Source organism: Miscanthus floridulus, chromosome 12, assembly GCF_019320115.1.
Source record: "Miscanthus floridulus cultivar M001 chromosome 12, ASM1932011v1, whole genome shotgun sequence".
Taxonomy (NCBI): Eukaryota; Viridiplantae; Streptophyta; class Magnoliopsida; order Poales; family Poaceae; genus Miscanthus; species Miscanthus floridulus.
Genome location: NC_089591.1, coordinates 79,931,032 through 79,948,922, shown reverse-complemented (window position 1 = coordinate 79,948,922; position 17,891 = coordinate 79,931,032). Strand labels below are relative to the sequence as shown.

Below are 17,891 nucleotides of genomic sequence, written 5' to 3'. Positions count from 1 at the left end.
TCCAAAGTCAAGACATTCAACTTGAGTGTAACCTTGAGCCACTAATCTTGCTTTGTTCCTTATTACTATTCTATCTTGATCTTGCTTGTTCCAAAAGACCCACTTGGTTCCAATCACATTATGATCCTTAGGCCTCTCAACTAACTTCCATATTTGGTTTCTTGTGAAGTTGTTTAGCTCTTCATGTATAGCATTGACCCAATCAACATCCTTCAAAGCTTCATCTATCTTCTTAGGTTCAACGGATGACACAAATAAGAAGTGCTCACAAAATAAACCAATCTTGATCTAGTTTTCACACCTCTTGAAATATCACCAATTATAGTGTCCAATGAATGATTTCTTGCAACATTGGTTGGTTGAAGCACTTGCACTTGATTGCTTGCATTTGATTGATCACTTGGTTAAGATGATGAACTAGACACTTGTTGTTGATCTTGCACTTTGTCATCACTTGTTCTTGCTTAAACTTGATCATGAGAACCACTAGCTTGCATATTTGAGTTAGAGAGCACTTGATTCTTGTTATCTTCAACATCAATCACCTCTCTAGGCCTTATATCACCAATATCCATGTTCTTCATTGCATTGACCAATTGAGTGCCTCTTACATTATCTAGATTCTCATCTTCCTCTTGAGAACCATTTATTTCATCAAATTCCACATCATGAACCTCCTCAAGTGTACCACTAGCCAAATTCCAAACTCTATATGCCTTGCTAGTAGTGGAGTAATCAAGCAAGAAGCCTTCATCACATTTCTTTTTAAACTTGCTCAATCTAGTGCCTTTCTTCAATATGTATCATTTACAACTAAAAACCCAAAAGTATGCTATGTTAGGCTTTCTTCCATTCAATAGCTCATAAGGTGTCTTCTCCATCATGGGGTGACAATAGAGTCGGTTGCTATAATAGCAAGCCATGTTGATTGCTTCGGCCCAAAATGAATGACTCACATTGTACTCACTCAACATTGATCTTGTCATATCAATCAAAGTTCTATTCTTTCTTTCAACTAGGCTATTTGATTGTGGAGTGTACTTGGCCGAGAATTGATGTCTAATTCCAAATTCATCACATAACTCATCAATTCTAGTGTTCTTGAATTCACTACCATTGTCACTTCTAACTTTCTTGATAGTTGTTTCAAACTCATTTTGAATGCTCTTGACAAATGATTTGAATGTTGCAAATACATCACTCTTGTCAACAAGAAAGAACACCCATGTGTATCTAGTGAAATCATCCATAATCACAACTCCATATTTATTTCCATTAATGCTAGTGTATGTGGTTGGTCCAAACAAGTCCATGTGTATCAACTCAAATGCCTTAGATGTGCTCATCATGCTCTTCTTAGGATGTGTGTTACCAACCTGCTTTCTGGCTTGACATGCACTACATAGCTTATCCTTTTCAAATATGACATCTTTTAAGCCTCTAACTAAGTCATGCTTGATCAACTTGTTCAATTGTTTCATTCCAACATGACCAAGCCTTCTATGCCATAACTAACCCATGCTAGACTTAGTGATTAAATATGTTGTCAATTGAGCTTCTCTAGCATTAAAATCAACCAAGTATAGATTCTCATATCTAAATCCTTTGAAAATCAAGTTAGAGCCATCTACACTTATGATCTCTACATCATCCACACCAAATATGCACTTGAAACCAAGATCACACAATTGAGCTACCGATAATAGATTGAAGTTCAAACTCTCTACTAGTAGCATATTGGAAATGCTCAAGTAATTGGATATTGCAATCTTACCAAGCCCTTTGACCTTGCCTTTGCCATTGTCACCAAATGTGATACTATCAATCCCATTGCTCTTGTTTTCATTGATTGAATTGAACATTCTTAGATCACCAGTCATGTGTTGTGTGCACCCACTATCAAGCACCCAATGCCTTCCTCTAGCTTTATAATTGACCTACAAAAAAAGATCAATTCTTTTTAGGTACCCAAACTTGCTTGGGTCCTTGAAGGTTAGTTACCAAAGTCTTTGGTACCTAAATTGCCTTCTTCTTTGGGCCTACAATTGGTGTACCAATGAATTTAGCCTTCACACCATTGGCACCCTTAACAAGCATGTAACAAGAATCAAATTTAATTAAGGATACATTAGGTAGCTTGTTCTTGCTAATCTTGTAATTTTGCTGTATATGCCCAACTTGCTTGCATCTATTGCAAAACCAACCATTACCCTTCATAAAGCTAGCTTTGGGAGTGATAAAGGTCGCCTTGCCGTTCTTGGGGTATAGCTTAATCCCTCTTTGTTGAGAGAAAACCTTTGGCTACCTAAGCACTTTAGCAAGCGGGTATCTCCACCATAGGTATTGCCTAAGGCATGAGTGAGCTCATTCACCTCCTTCTTGAGAGTCTCATTTTCTACCATTAGTGAGGCATCACAAGTGAGACCATCACTCAAAGGTGAAGTAGAAGTAGTAGTGCTACAAGAAGTGTTAGTGGGAGCAACTACAATGGCTTATAAAAAGTTTCATCAATAAGATCACATGTTAGTCCCACGTCACAAGACATGATCACTTGCTCCTTCTTGACTTGCTCGATGAGAGAGGAGTGAGCTTTTTCAAGCTTAGAATGAGCTTTGCCAAGCTTCTTATGGGCTTCCATTAGCCTCTCATGAGTGGCATTGAGCTCATCAAGAGATTGCTCAAGAAATTTGACTTTCTTGTTTAATTCTTTGCACTCCTTTCTCTTCATCTCAAAGCAAGTGTGCACTTGCTCACATATGTCCATGAGCTCCTCCTTGGAGTACTCTTCTTCATCATCATCACTTCTACAAGCATCACTTTCATATTCATCATCATCACTCACATCATATTTTACCTTGGTAGGCTTTACCATGAGGCATGTTGATGAAGTGTCAAAGCTAGAGAGCTTGTTGTTGATGGCGATGCTTGCTAGTGCTTTCTTGATAGATTTCTTGCCATCATCACTAGAGTCATCACTATCTGAAGAGTCATCACTATCCCAAGTGACCACATAGCCTCCACCCTTCTTCTTCTTTTGGAAGGTCATCTTTTTCTCCTTCTTCTCCTTTTCTTTCTTGTCCTTGTGCTTCTTCTCGTCCTCATCATTATCACTATTGTAGGGACAATCCACTACAACATGATCGAGACTCTTACAATTGTAGCATCTTCTCATATATTCTTTGCTTTTGGTGTGATCTCTTCTCTTTCTTGCACCATACCCCTTCTTCTTCATGAATTTGCCCATTTTGCGCACAAATAGAGCCATGGCCTCATCATCAATGTCACTAAGATTCTCATCATCACTTGATACTTTCTTGGACTTGCCCTTGTTCTTAGATGATGAGCTAGCCTTGAATGCTACACTCTTCTTCTTCTTGTCTTCTTCTTCCTTCTTGTCATCCTTGTCAACCCCTTCCCTTTCCACATGGTATGTCTCTTGTGTCATGACATTATCTAGTAGTTGGTTTGGGGAATCTCCTTCAATCCTCCCCTTATGATAAGCAATCTTAATATCTCAAATCTTGGAGGTAGGCACATTAAGAAATAATGAGAGACATCATCATCCTTGATCTTCTCTTCCAAAGCCTTTAAGTCATTGACAATTACTTGCAATTGATGGAACATCTCCGGAATGCTCTCATCATCATTCATCTTAAAGCTTGTCAACTTATCCTTGAGGATGTACAACTTGGCACTCTTCACCGCCGATGTGCCCTTATATGTTTCCTCCAATCTATTCCACACCTCATTAGGTCTTTCACAATCCTTGATTTGCTCAAACACCTTAGAATCAATGGCATTGTATATGGTGTTGAGAGCCATTGTATTACATTGCTTGTTGGTCTTGTCTTGGTTGGTGGGATTGTCGGAATCAATGATAGCATAGTCATTTTCGGTCACCTCCCATACTTGATCATTGATTGAACCAAGATACATCCTCATCTTTCTCTTCCAATAATCATAGCATATGACATCAAAGAACGATGGTTTGCCCCCCACATGGTTGAACACAACTTGAGCCATAATTTGACACCGAGGTTGTTAAGCCTTCAATCAAACGGTGACCACGGCTCTGATATCACTTGAAAGGTTCTAATATGGCTAGAGGGGGTGAATAATCTATTTAAAAATCTACAAACCGACTAGAGCTATTTTATTAGTATAACAAATAGCGAAATGTAAACTTGCTCTAGCTCTACAAGGGTTGCAAGCCACCTATCCAACAATTCTAGTTGTTATGATCACTAGGCACACAATTTACAAGGTCACTACTCACTAAGAGCTCTCACAAGATGAACTTAATCCACAAAGCAAGCTCTCAATTCTAGCTACACTAAAGAGCTTGTTATAGCTAGTTTGCGGAAATGTAAATGAGTAAGTGAGGTGATTATACCGTCGCGTAGAGGAGTAAACCAATCATAAGATGAATACTTTATCAATCACTAGGAGAATACCAAACGGCAAGAGACAACCAATTTTCTCCCGAGGTTCACATGCTTGCCAACACGCTATGTCCCCGTTGTGTCGACCAACACTTGGTGGTTCGGTGGCTAAGAGGTGTTGCACAAACCTCATCCACACAATTGGACACCGCAAGAACCTACCCATAAGTGAGATAACTCAATGACACAAGCAATCCACTAGAGTTACCTTTTGACACTCCATTGGGAAAGATATAAATCCTCTCACAATCATCGGAGATGGCCACGAACAGTCACCAACTCGTGCCAATCCTCCTCTGTTGTTCCAAGCCATCTAGGTGGTGGCAACCACCAAGAGAAACAAGTAAATCCCATAGCAAAACACAAATATCAAGTGCCTCTAGATGCAATCACTCAAGCAATACACTTGGATTCTCCCTCAATCTCACAATGATGATGGAGATGAGTGGGAGGGCTTTTGCTAAGCTCACAAGGTTGCTATGTCAATATAAATGGCCAAGAGAGAGAGCTTGAGCCGGCCATGGGGCTTAAAAAGAAGCCCCCACAAAATAGAGCCGTTGTACCCCTTCACTGGGCATAATACGGGGTGACTGAACGCTCTGGTCAGATCGATCGGACGCAGGACCCTAGCGTCCGGTCGCTCGATGCTTGCCATGTGTCTGAAAGCTCTAGTTTGGTTTTGGTTAATTGATGAAACCCTAAGTGCTAACCTAGTTTATTAAGATGATTATGAGATAGGTAGCACTACTCCAAGTGATGAAGCAATGGCAAAGATCATGACAATGGTGATGGCATGGTGATGGTCAAATGCTTAAACTTTGAAAAGAAGAAAGAGAAAAACAAAAGGCTCAAGGCAAAGGTATAAAATGTAGGAGCCATTTTGTTTTAGTGATTAAGACACTTAGTGAGTATGATCACATTTAGGATAGATAGCCGTACTATTAAGAGGAGTGAAACTCGTATCGGAATGCGGTTATCAAAGTGCCACTAGATGCTCTAACTCATTGCATATGCATTTAGGATCTAGTGGAGTGCTAACACCCTTGAAAATATTTGTGAAAATATGCTAACACATGTGCGCAAGGTGTTTGCAGGGATTCGGCGCTTTCGGGAAAATGAAATGTCTATTTTCTATTACGCCGGATGCAAAATTCTTGGTGGTTGGCACATTTGAGCAAGGGTGAAGAAGTTAGAGTTGAAATGGAGTTGGTCGAAATGATGTAGGCGTCGGTCTACTGACCGGACGCTGGGTCACTCAACGACCGGACGCTGAAAGGCTATGTCCGATCGAGGTGTCAGACGGCATAGTGGATAGGGTTGAGCACCGGACGCTGGTCTGCGTCTAGTCAAGGTGGACCGGACGCGTCCGGTCAAAAAAACATGCCTCGGGGAGCTTACTGGAAACGACCGGACGCTGGGGCTTCAGCGTCTGGTCAGTTTTGACCGGAGCGTCCGGTCAGCTTCGTAGCCGTTGAAATCTGACGACCAGCGTTTGAAGCTGGTGACGCGTGGCGTCCATCGGGTGACCGGACGCTGAGGGCCAGCGTCCGGTCAGTATGACCGGAGCGTCCGGTCAGAGCGTGTTTTGCCCAGTGAAGGGGTATAACGGCTCTATTTGATGGGGGCTCTATTTATAGCCCCATGGTCGGCTCAAGGGATAACTCTTGCACATTTTCATTGACATAGCATCCTTGTGAGCTTAGCCAAAGCCCTCCCACTCATCTCCATCATTGATCCATCATCATTGTGAGATTGGGAGAGAATCCAAGTGCATTGCTTGAGTGATTGCATCTAGAGGCATTTGGTATTCGTGTTGCACTGCGGATTTCGCTTGTTTCTCTTGGTGGTTGCCACCACCTAGATGGTTGGAGCAGCGGTGGAGGATCGGCACGAGTTGGTGATTGTTCGTGGCCGTCTCCGGTGATTATAAGGGGAGTTGTACCTTCCCCGACGGAGCACCAAAAGGTAACTCTAGTAAATTGCTCGTGTCATTGAGTTACCTCACTTGTGGGTCGGTTCTTGCGGTGTCCAATCGTGTGGACGAGGTTTGTGAAACACCTCTTAGCCACCGAACCACCAAGTGTTGGTCGACACAACGGGGACGTAGCGTGTTGGCAAGCACGTGAACCCCGGGAGAAAATCAATTGTCTCTTGTCTTTGGCATTCTCCCGGTGATTAGCTATATATTCATCTTATGATTGGTTCATCCCCTACACGTTAGTATAATCACTCTACTCACTCATTTATATTCTTGCAAACTAGTTGATACAAGCTCTTTAGTGTAATTAGAATTGAGAGCTTGCTTTATTATTTACATTCATCTAGTTGAGCTCTTTAGAGTAGCAAGGTTGAGAGCTCTTAGTGAGTAATTACATAGCTAGTTTGTGTGCCTAAGTATTTATTGCAACTAGAATTGTTGGATAGGTGGCTTGCAACCCTTGTAGAGCTAGAGCAAGTTTGCATTACGCTATTTGTCATACTAATCAAATTGCGCTAGTTGATTTGTAGATTTTTAAATAGGCTATTCACCCCCCCCTCTAGCCATATTAGGACCTTTCAGTGTCATCGGCTTCAAAAGTCGATCGCCCGATCTCAACGGTCAAGTGATGACCAGACGCGTCAGTTAGAAAGTGACCGGACACAGGACCCCAGCATCCGGTCTTTTCCAATAAGGTTCCAAACATGAAATTTCACGACCGGACGTGTCCGGTCATGCTCGACTGGACTCACCCGGTGTCCGGTCACTCAACGTTCCCTCTATGCGCCTCGCGTCAGCGTACGTCGGCACTGACCGAACGCACCCTGCCAGCGTTTGGTCACTCTTCGCATCAGCGTCCGGTCACAAAACCAAGACATGTGCTTACTACTGCTACTAACCAGACCCAGGACCTCAGCGTCCGGTCACTGCGCCACCAGCGTCTGGTCACTCTGTGAACCTCTGTCTTTTCTGTATAGGGCATCGGTGGCACCGTCGGACTGTCCGCACTCTACGGGCGGACACTCCACCGGTGAAGTTTCTAATCCTTGCTCAAATATGCCAACCACCAGGTGTATCACCTTGTGCTCATGTGTTAGCATATTTTCACAATCATTTTCAAGGGTGTTAGCACTCTACTAGATCCTAAATGTATATGCAATGAGTTAAAGCATCTAGTGACACTTTGATAACCGCATTTCAATACGAGTTTCACCCCTCTTAATAGTACGACTATCGATCCTAAATGTGATCACACTCACTAAGTGTCTCGATCACTTAAAACAAAATGGCTCCTACTATTTATACCTTTGCCTTGAGCCTTTTGTTTTTCTCTTTCTTCTTTTCCAAGTTCAAGCATTTGATCATCACCATGCCATCACCATCATCATGATCTTTACCATTGCTTTATCACTTGGAGTAGTGCTACCTATCTCATAATTATTTTAATAAACTAGGTTAGCACTTAGGGTTTCATTAATTAATAAAAACCAAACTAGAGCTTTCAGCGGGAAGGCTCGTTACGCGTTTGTCGTGGGTTCTGGCTCTTTCCGGACCGACTAATTAGAAGCGAGAAAATGTGGAGGTCTAAGCACCATGTTGAGACCGGATCTCAAGTGTGGGGGACTTGAAGTCCAAGTTTGGACAGGGACCTAGACCCCGTGATAGGTGTGGAATGAGTTAGTCTTGCTTGTGTCTAGGACGCAAGCAGGGCATGTGTTTTGGGGTACTAGCTGGGTTACATTGGTTCATGAATTGTCGTTTCTATGAGACGATACGACTTGGCTATGATTTAGCACCGTAGTAAGAACTGGAAGATAAAAATGATGAAATAATTCTGATTGCTTAACCCTTGCTTGAAAGTAGAACATGTGCTTACCTAGAATGGTTAGCTAATGAAGTAATCATGACTGCTAATAAAACTTGGTCCTAAGGACGTACTATTAGTAATGCTCTTTCGCAAACAAAAGAAAACAGCAAACCCATATTGCCTATCATATCCTTGAGAGTCGGGAAACTATTTCCATTAGTCGGGTAAGTCTTACGAGTATATTGTGTACTCATGGTTTATTTTACCTATGTTGCAGGTGCAGCTTGAGGAGTAGCTCTTGTGTGGAGGATTCTTCTGGTGGGCACGGACGGATCCTTATATCGTTTTTGGTAGATGTTTATTTTTATTCCGCTGTTTAATTATCGCACTCTGAACTCTGGTATTATAATAAATAATTTCTAAGAACTCTTGTGGTATGAAATGGACTAAGAATTATAAGCTCATACTTATTATTGGATTCTGGATGTAAAACGTGGATTGTTTCAAGTTCTCCCTTGGGATGTGCTCGACGGAAGTGACCGATGTAGCTCATTTTTTAGGTGCTTAGTGTCTAGTGGAAGATGAACGTCTCCGAAAACGTGTTATTTCAGGTGGTTCTGCCACACCACCTTGGCGGTTGTTCACTAAAAAACGAAGCCTGCGAATGATTGGGCTCCAACCAGTGTGGAAGCGTCCGCTGATGTCAGCGCTGACACAGTCTAAAAAACAAAATATTTATTTTAAATTGCTATAACTTTTGAACGGTGTATCCGTTTTTAATTCCGTCTGCACCGGTGTGTTCTACGCAACGTGGCGAACAAAACTAGACCCCACTTATATATGTTTTAAAGATTTTTTTTCTAGTAGCAATTTATATATATTAATTTGTAACATATAACTTATAACTTACAATTTATGCACACAAGTTGTATTGAACAACTTATGTACATAAGTTGTACAGAATAACTTATGTACATAAGTTGTGTTTGATAACTTATGTACATAGTTGTGTTTTATAACTTTTGTGTTTCTAAGTTTCGGTTTAAGTTATAAGTTAATTTGTCCCTTTGTGTGTTAATAACTTTTGTGTTTGCTAGTTTTGGCATAAGTTATAAGTTAATTTCGTTCCTTTGTATTTAATAACTCTTTGTAAATAAGTTATGTTTTCATAATTCTTGAGTTTCTAAGTTTTTCACATAAGTTATATGTTATAAATTAGTACATATAAATTGCTACTAAAAAATTCTTCAAAACATATGTAAGTGGGTTCTAGTTCGCCTCGTCGCGTAAAACACACGGTATAGACAGAATTAAAAATAGATACACCATTTATAAGTTATAGTAATTTAAAATAAATATTTTGTTTTTTTTCCTGTCTTTGCGCTGGTGTCACCGTGCAGCAGCCGAGAATCCAAAAGAGAATGACTGAGCACGCCTGCGCCATCCAAAACAGGAAAAAGGTGGAATTATTTTTTTTTCAAAAAAGAAAACAAAGGCATGTCGGAGAATCGTTCGATCGATTCACATCTAATGAGCGCGCGCTAATTAGTGAAGCGGTCGCCAAACGCCACAGGAAACACGGACCTTAGGTGGAACTTTGTTTTTGTTTTTGTTTTTTGTTTTTTGTTTTTGTTTTTTGTTTTTTGTTTTTAGGGGAGGATGGAACTTTGATTCTTGTTGGGATAGCCCAATATACGAACACACCCAATCCGCTAAAGGCCCAACAGGCCCATCTGCCCGACGCCCTGTGCCCCCGACTGCTCTCAGCGACGACGCTCTCCTCCGTCCGTTTGCTCAGCGCCTCCACTCGCTGCCCGTCGTCCCCAAGGCCCAAGCCATCCGCAGTCCGTCCGCCCCCGTGACGCGAGCGCCGCCAGGGAGCCGAAAGTACGCTTCAGTTCTGCCGGCGCGCGAGGGGATTCGAGCTGGGTGTTGGGTAGCCTCTCACGATGCCGCCAGCCCCCAAGTCCGGCGACGCCCTCTTCGCCAGCGTGGATCGCGTCGTAAGCTTCTGAACCCGTCCGTTGCTCACGGAAATCTGGCGCTGACGCTAGATCTCGCCTTGGACTTCGCCTAATCGCTTTCTGGTTCATCGCTGGTTTCAGAATGCCGAGCTGTTCACGCTCACGTACGGCGCCATGGTGCGGCAGCTGCTCACGGATCTGGAGGAGGTCGAGGAGGTCAACAAGCAGCTCGATCAGATGTACGTGGCTCCCCTTCTCTCTCTCCTTCTCTTAGTTGCCGCATTTCCCTGGCCGATTCGGCGAATTTTGATGGATGATGGTTGATGGAGCCAGTTAAATTTTGCAGCCTTAGTGCAGTACTAGTAGAAACGTTGATTTCCTTGTGGCCGTGCGTATGGAATCGTTTCTGATAGTTCTCATCGCTGATAAATTGTGCGATGTTTTCACTCAATGATATATGGATCATGCATGATTATTCAATACGATTTGTAGACACATACAACACAATTAACTTGAACTATGGAATTGGACCTGATAGCCTGAGATCACAGACTTTGTGCAGCATGTGAATGAAAAGAAAAAGGATTTTTCTTGATGGTATTTAGTTCTCACTCGAGGAGTCATAGTAAGAGTGATGTGGTCTGTCTCTTCGGAGACATCCCATAGAAGAAAAGTGATATTGTCGTCTGAAATACACAGTTCCTACATCTGGATTATATGTTCTTTCTATCCAACCCATGGTATACGTCCCATGTGGTTGGTCATGACCCACTTACATGCCATGTTTCTACTCAGGGAGAAGATTTGTTCAATTATATGTATTTCACTTTTGCAAATTTCTCCTCAATTGAGGAATAATGAAGTTGGATCTGGGCGAATCTCAACTAGAATCAAGTATGAAGTGGTAGTTAGTATGATTGGCAACATAATAACTGTTTTGCAGAGTTAATATCCCTTGTTTTCTGGCTGCTATTCTCATAATTTTGTCTTCAAACTTTTTTCATTTAAACCCTTTCCGACATGTTAAAAGGAAAAGTTTCACTTTCAGGGGTTACAACATTGGAACTCGATTGGTTGATGAGTTCTTAGCAAAGTCAAATGTATCAAGGTGTGTTGACTTCAAGGAGACTGCCGATGTTATCGCAAAGGTCTTTGCTAAACTTCACAGCAATACGCAGCTGCTGAGCTTACTGCCCCTATTCCTATATGGCATATCTGCTCTTTTATTCTGTATATGTTTAATATTCTAACAAGTACTTACGCGGTGTTGGAGCAAATGCATATATGGTCTTGGTTGTTCACAGCATCCACTTCTTTTAGATTATTTAATGCTTCTGTTCACTGTCTGTGCTAAATTAGTACAGTAACGATGCTCTCTCCTCTGCAGATCGTCCATATAGTGTGCTGAGCTTTTCTTGTTTATGCCTTCTTGGTTTATTGAAGTCCAATGACCATTTACCATGTTCCTATTTTGTTGAATATTTGTTAATTGCTGCCTACAAGATACTGGATATATAGGTTATCAAATGTTTAGCACTTGCAATGCTGCATCTTTTTTCCCATCCTCCATGGATTCAAGGTCTGACAGCACCCTTTTATTTTTTCCTTGTCACAACAGCTTGGCTTCAAAATGTTCTTGGGTGTGACTGCAACTGTGACCAATTGGGATGCTGAGGGTACAAGTTGCAGCCTTGTCCTGGAAGACAACCCGCTTGTTGATTTTGTCGAGCTCCCTGACACTTGCCAAGGCCTTCAGTATTGCAATCTTTTAAGTGGAGTTATTAGGGGGGCATTGGAAATGGTTGGTCTTCTGTTTAACTGCTATCTCATGTTTCATGTCAGTCATACTATCGAATGTTGTTCTGAAGTTGTTTCAGAATGCATACAGCCAGCTTCCTGAAACTTTGACTGTTAATATGGTGATACTAATATATTTGTCCTCTGAAATACTTAATATTGATATTTCAGAATGCATACAGCCAGTCTTGTAGAACTATTTAGATTTATCACAAATAAGTGATACTAATATATTTGTCCTCTGAAATACTCAATATTGATATTTCCCCCCTATACCATTGTTACATGGTGGTGGCACTACCTGCTGTAGCATGGAACCTTACACACCTATGTTCTACTTATTATGGTGTTCTTACTGATTGATTTGCAAGTGTTATATGTAGGTGTCTATGAAGACGGAGGTGACATGGGTACGTGACATGCTTCGTGGGGACGATGCCTATGAGATGCGGGTGAAACTTATCAAGCAAGTCCCGGAGGAATACCCCTACAAGGATGATGACTAGTTCTATTTCAGTGGAAGATTTTGGGACAGGACGCCTGTTTGCTTGTTTGGATTTTCACATCGTTGTCGTCAACGGATTCTAGTTCTGCTATAACCTGATGTCATACGAAGAAGATGTGGATTATATTTTACACTTGCCGTGTGTATTGCTTATGTATTGTAGAAATCATACATGATCTTCCATGAGTTGCGGCTTTGAATTAGTCTGCTGAATTCAGAGCATTCGCTATGCAAATTGTGTTATCTAGAAATAAAGTATTTTCAATCTCCTTAGCTGTCAGATCTTCTCGGAATAGTTGGCGAAGATCTTTCCGGTTTACGTTCTCTGCTCTCATTCATGCAAAGTTCTCCCGTTCTTTGCCTGCCTTCTCCATTTCCCTGAAAGAGCTTGGTTTGTTATTAGCAACAACAACAACAAAAAACATAAAGTTGGCCTAGAATTTTAGAAGAAACAATGTTGCTTCTACAAGCTCCCTTTCGGTCACCTAGCAGCCCTACATCGACGGTTCTACACTGCAAACAACTTCAGACAATTTTTCCACTAACGAAGACTCCCAGCCACTTGGGGTTGGTAGACAGTCACTGCTGTTGACTCTGCAAAAGCAAAAAAATAAAAATAAAAAAATGATTGACTTCATTATGTAGTAACAAAATCTTTTTTCAATATTTTTTTCTGTAATATTTTTTCCGCTATTTTAGAACAATATTTTTCTTTGATGAGACCCAACATTCCTTTTTTTTCCTTTTTTCTGTAGTATTTTTCCCTCTTTGTGGAACAATACATTCATTTGATGAAAACATTAAAATGAAAGTTGTTTCAGCTCAGAAGAAAAAAAATGTTCCAACAGGAAACTATTCTATCGAAAGAAAAACAAAGTTAGAAGAAAATATTGCTGGTAAGAAAAATTGTTCCATAAAAACAACAAAATAATGTTCCATCACCCAAAAAAAAAAACTCACCATAGATGTGGGACAAAAACGACTTTAGTCACATATGCGACGTCTAGTATTTCCAATGCTACCCAGGGCTTTGTCTCAGCGTATGTTGGCCTTCTACATTTCCTGAAAGAGCCGAATAGCTTCGTTTGCTAGTTAGTATATAAAATTATGAAATTGATCAAGATTTTGAGAAGAAATAATGTTGCTTTTACAAGCACGATTTTAGGATAAATAATACCATTTCAGTCACCTAGCACTACCAGCCCTACATCAAGCCATGAACAATGCAAAAACTCTAGATAAATTCCCCACTCATGAAAGCTCGCAGTTATCACTTCATTTGGATTTGTTATTAGTACAAAAATCATGAAGTTGACCTAGAATTTCCGAAGAAACAATGTCGCTTATACAAGCGCTATTTGGCAAAAATAAGACCCTTTCAACTACCTAGCAGCCCTACATCGACACTGCAAACAACATTAGATAAATTCTCCCAGTCGCTCGGGTAGTTGGGTTGGTAGACAGTCGCTAACGTTGACCTAGAATTTCCGAAGAAACAATGTCGCTTATACAAGCGCTATTTGGCAAAAATAAGACCCTTTCAACTACCTAGCAGCCCTACATCGACACTGCAAACAACATTAGCTAAATTCTCCCGGTCGCTCGGGTAGTTGGGTTGGTAGACAGTCGCTAACGTTGACTCCGCGAAAGTAGAAAATCGAATAAACTTCATGAGGAGCCTCAAACTTACAGGGTTGTCACGGCCCCCAACATTCAAAATGTTACTTTGGATTCCTAAATTTGTCCCAAATAGACCCTAACATAATAGCAACTCCAAGAGACTATATCTTTCATAATTGCTAGAAACAGAGATTTTAGTGAAAAAAGAACTATCCAACAACTTTTTAAATTGGTTATCTAATATAATAACTATTTTTATTTTGGATTTTCGCTAGCCAAAGGTAGAAAACGAGAATGACTCCATAGAGAACACACATGACATAGAAAAATTATTGGAGAGTATATAGAAAGTGATTTTTATACAAATGACTCTCCAAATGATGATTCAGAGATTGAGTTTTACATCGGCTCTTGGAGATGCTCTAACATGCTAACATGGACCCATCATATGGGGTCCACATATCAGATCCATCTATCTTTTCTCTTTCTCGCAGAGAGCCGCTGCCAAATAGCCATTAAAAAACGAGAGTCTAGAAGCCGGAGCCACCAAAACTATTACAAAACTATTACAAAACTATCAGTAAATATGTTTTTGACAAATGTTTCCACGTGATAAGCCAAAGGACCCTTTAAATCTCTTCCCTTCCTCCCTCTCCCTCCGAACACACGGTGCCCTTTCTCCTTTCTCCAAACACACGGTGTCATCATACAGAAAGAGCGCACGCGTAGAAAGAAAAAAACCAAGCCATGGTCGCTGCTCGGTGCGCTTCCCTTGTTCTCATGCTGCTACTGTCCTGCTGCGGCGCCGCGTCCGCCGCCGCGGATGAGAAGCTGACCCACCTCCACTTCTACTTCCACGAGGTCGTCGCCGGCGCGCCCAACGCCACCGTCGTCAAAGTCGCCAGCCTGCACAAGTACGTCTCATATATATCGTTGACATTACTAACCACGCAGGGATCATGATGTGTACACTAAATTAAAGCTAGATGCGCGCGTGTGGCTGTGGCTGTCGTCGCTGCAGGGGCGCGCCGGCGTTCGGGGACGTGAACGTCTTCGACAACGTGCTGCGTGAAGGCCCGGACCCGGCGTCGCGGCTCATCGGCAGGGCGCAAGGCTTTGGGGTGAACGCGTCGCTGGACGGCTCCAGCATATTCTCGGCCATCGACTTTGTCTTCTCCGGCGACTACGGGGAGTACAGCGGCAGCACGCTGACGGCGCAGGGCCAGTTCGATCCGACGGGGGGACCCTCGGAGCGCAGCATCGTGGGCGGCACCGGCAAGCTCCGGTTCGCGCGAGGGTACATGAAGAGCAGGCTGGTGAGCTCCACCAACACCACCATCGTCGTCGTCTTCGACATGTACTTCACCCTGGCCCACTGATCGTCATTTCGTCCTTGCTTTCAGATTTGATTATGTTTGTACACTTGTCCGAATAAGCATTTGAACTGGTGGAATTTTATTCAATTTTCAGTATATTTTAATATAGTAATTCATACAAACAATTGTGACAAGCATGTGCAAGTCTCATGATTAATACATACGTACATGCCGACAGTAATACCCCAACATGTTCATTTTGTATGGGAAAAAAAACACACCAGCAGAGAGGGATTTAGATTGTATTCAGCCCAGCCACTGCTACATATATACTACTTTTTTTAGGCGGCTGGAATAGGTTTGTAAAGGCGGCCATTTGGTTCGCCTGTGCTTGTTTGTCTCTAAAAAAAAATCAGAGGCAACTGTTTAGTCCGCCTCTACTTGCCTGTCTCTAGAAAAAAAAAGCGTTTTACAGATTTTGTAAATTGGACTAAAATATGACTTAGGTCATTTCTCCGTCCGTGGTCATTTGATATTTAAAAAAAATTCAAAATCTAAAAAAATAAAACATAATTTTTAGTTCTTTAATGGTTTCAAATGAAAATTTAATAAACTATGCAGATCTCTTCGAGTACTACAACGTAACTTTGGTTTATGTCGTTTGCCCTTCTAAGATAATTTGAAAAGCTTAAAAGAATTGAATTTCAAGTTATGAAAATTTAAAACAATTTTTTTGGGATTTTAATGGTTTCAAATGAAAAGGTTGTCAACTAAAAAACTATAGTACTCGACGAGTGCTACAATTTGATATAAACTTGTCTTCATCCGACTTGATTTGAAAAATATATAAATTTTACAGCGTTGCATATATTTTTAGAGGCAGGCCAAATAGCTAACCGCCTCTATTTTTAGAGGCGACCTGTAAAACCCAACCACCTCTAAAAATAGTACTACCTCTGTCCTAAAAAGATGCAATTTTTGCATTACGAGAAATCAAACAATTTAAACTTTAACTAAAGTTATATAAAAAAGTACTAACATTCATGATAAAAATAAGTACCATTAGATTTATTATGAAATATTTTCATAGTACATTTTATTGAAGACACAAATATCAATACTATTCATTATAAATTTGGTCAAATTTAAACTAGTTTGACTGACACAACTCCTATAGTTGCATTCTTTTATGACGGAGTGAGTATTTTTTATAGGTAGTTTTGGGCTTTCCATCCACTTCTAAAAACATAGGGGATTTCTATAGGAGGCTGGGCCGCATCTAAAAGTCATTTTTAGAGGCGAATTGGCTTAGAAACCATTTTAGAGGTGGACTTTGATAGAGCCACCTCTACACTAAAATAGACGCATCTCTAAAATGGTTTGTGTAGTAGTGAGTGCAAATGGCACCGAAGGCGCTATCATCATCCGTGCATGGTGTCCTACTCAAAGTAGTAGTGGAACGAAACGCAAGGGCAGTTAGGAGTTCGTAGTGCTGTCCTACGTCCCAAGAACAAAGCTACACCAGAAGTAGTCGATGCTGATGAATTGGTATTTGGAAGTAGTTGAACAAAGTGAGAAGCCGCACCTATACACAATACACTCCTCAAAAACTTGAGTGCCCACATACCCGAGCAGATACGCCAGGAAGCCAGAACGGAGATGGTCGAGAGAAGCACAACATTAGCGTGATGGTGTTGGTAAGTACCGTTCATTATTAGTAACAGAAATCACTTAGAACACCAGGCTTATTTTGGTACCTAGGTGGAGAAACACAATCAAAACACCCTCAAGGTGCGTCAGACATTACACAGCAATCTAAAAAGTCCTTGTGACATGTTCCGATGAAGGGTCATACATTTTACTGATCCCGATTAATCTTCTGTTGAGGTTCCAAACAATTCAGCACGGATTTGGTGCACAGGTCGGTGTAGAACGAGAGACGAAGATCGAGAAACGCCGCTTGCATTTCATCACCATTTCTCTCGAGTTTTGCCTTTTTGGGTCGTCATTGTTTGCACCTGAGCATCCCGGCCTGCCCGCCTCTTGCGCTTCGGTTCAGCCCGAGACGCTCTTGCACAGTTGATCGGGGTATCCCTTGTTCGGTCAAAGACTCAAGGCCCATCCGAGAGCTGAGCTCGAACTCCACAAGATCAAGCGATGAGCCCACTGGGCCACATTCTAAATGCAGCACAGGAGAAGAGCCGCAGCTGGTGGCACTTGGATCTGAGCGAGATGCGTCTCGTCATATTCATCACCTCCAGGCTTCAGCTCTCCCCATGGCGTCAGCATGGCTGTCCCTTGATCTTGTTCCTAATACTAATAATAATATAATATTACAATTAGGAGCAAACCGATTCAAATTTGCTGTTGCCATAGATATCAAGAGAAAACAATCGCTAGGCAGGCAGGCCACAAATTTCAAATTTCTATACAAGCAAACAACTTCCACTGATCGATCGAAA

At 41.5% G+C, this 17,891-nt stretch overlaps 2 protein-coding genes across 2 annotated transcripts; both read left to right on the top strand.

Moving 5' to 3' along the window:
* Positions 1–10,015: 10,015 nt before the first annotated feature.
* On the top strand, positions 10,016–12,773 carry LOC136497117 (uncharacterized). The gene is made up of 5 exons (XM_066492901.1): positions 10,016–10,230; positions 10,333–10,430; positions 11,240–11,339; positions 11,810–11,992; positions 12,372–12,773. Exons 1-5 carry the CDS (start codon positions 10,177–10,179, stop codon positions 12,492–12,494), a joined length of 558 nt encoding a protein of 185 aa, XP_066348998.1. The 5' UTR covers positions 10,016–10,176; the 3' UTR covers positions 12,495–12,773.
* Positions 12,774–14,860: 2,087 nt separating this feature from the next.
* On the top strand, positions 14,861–15,537 carry LOC136495332 (dirigent protein 1-like). The gene is made up of 2 exons (XM_066491287.1): positions 14,861–15,027; positions 15,135–15,537. Exons 1-2 carry the CDS (start codon positions 14,861–14,863, stop codon positions 15,490–15,492), a joined length of 525 nt encoding a protein of 174 aa, XP_066347384.1. The 3' UTR covers positions 15,493–15,537.
* The last annotated feature ends 2,354 nt before the right edge of the window (positions 15,538–17,891 follow it).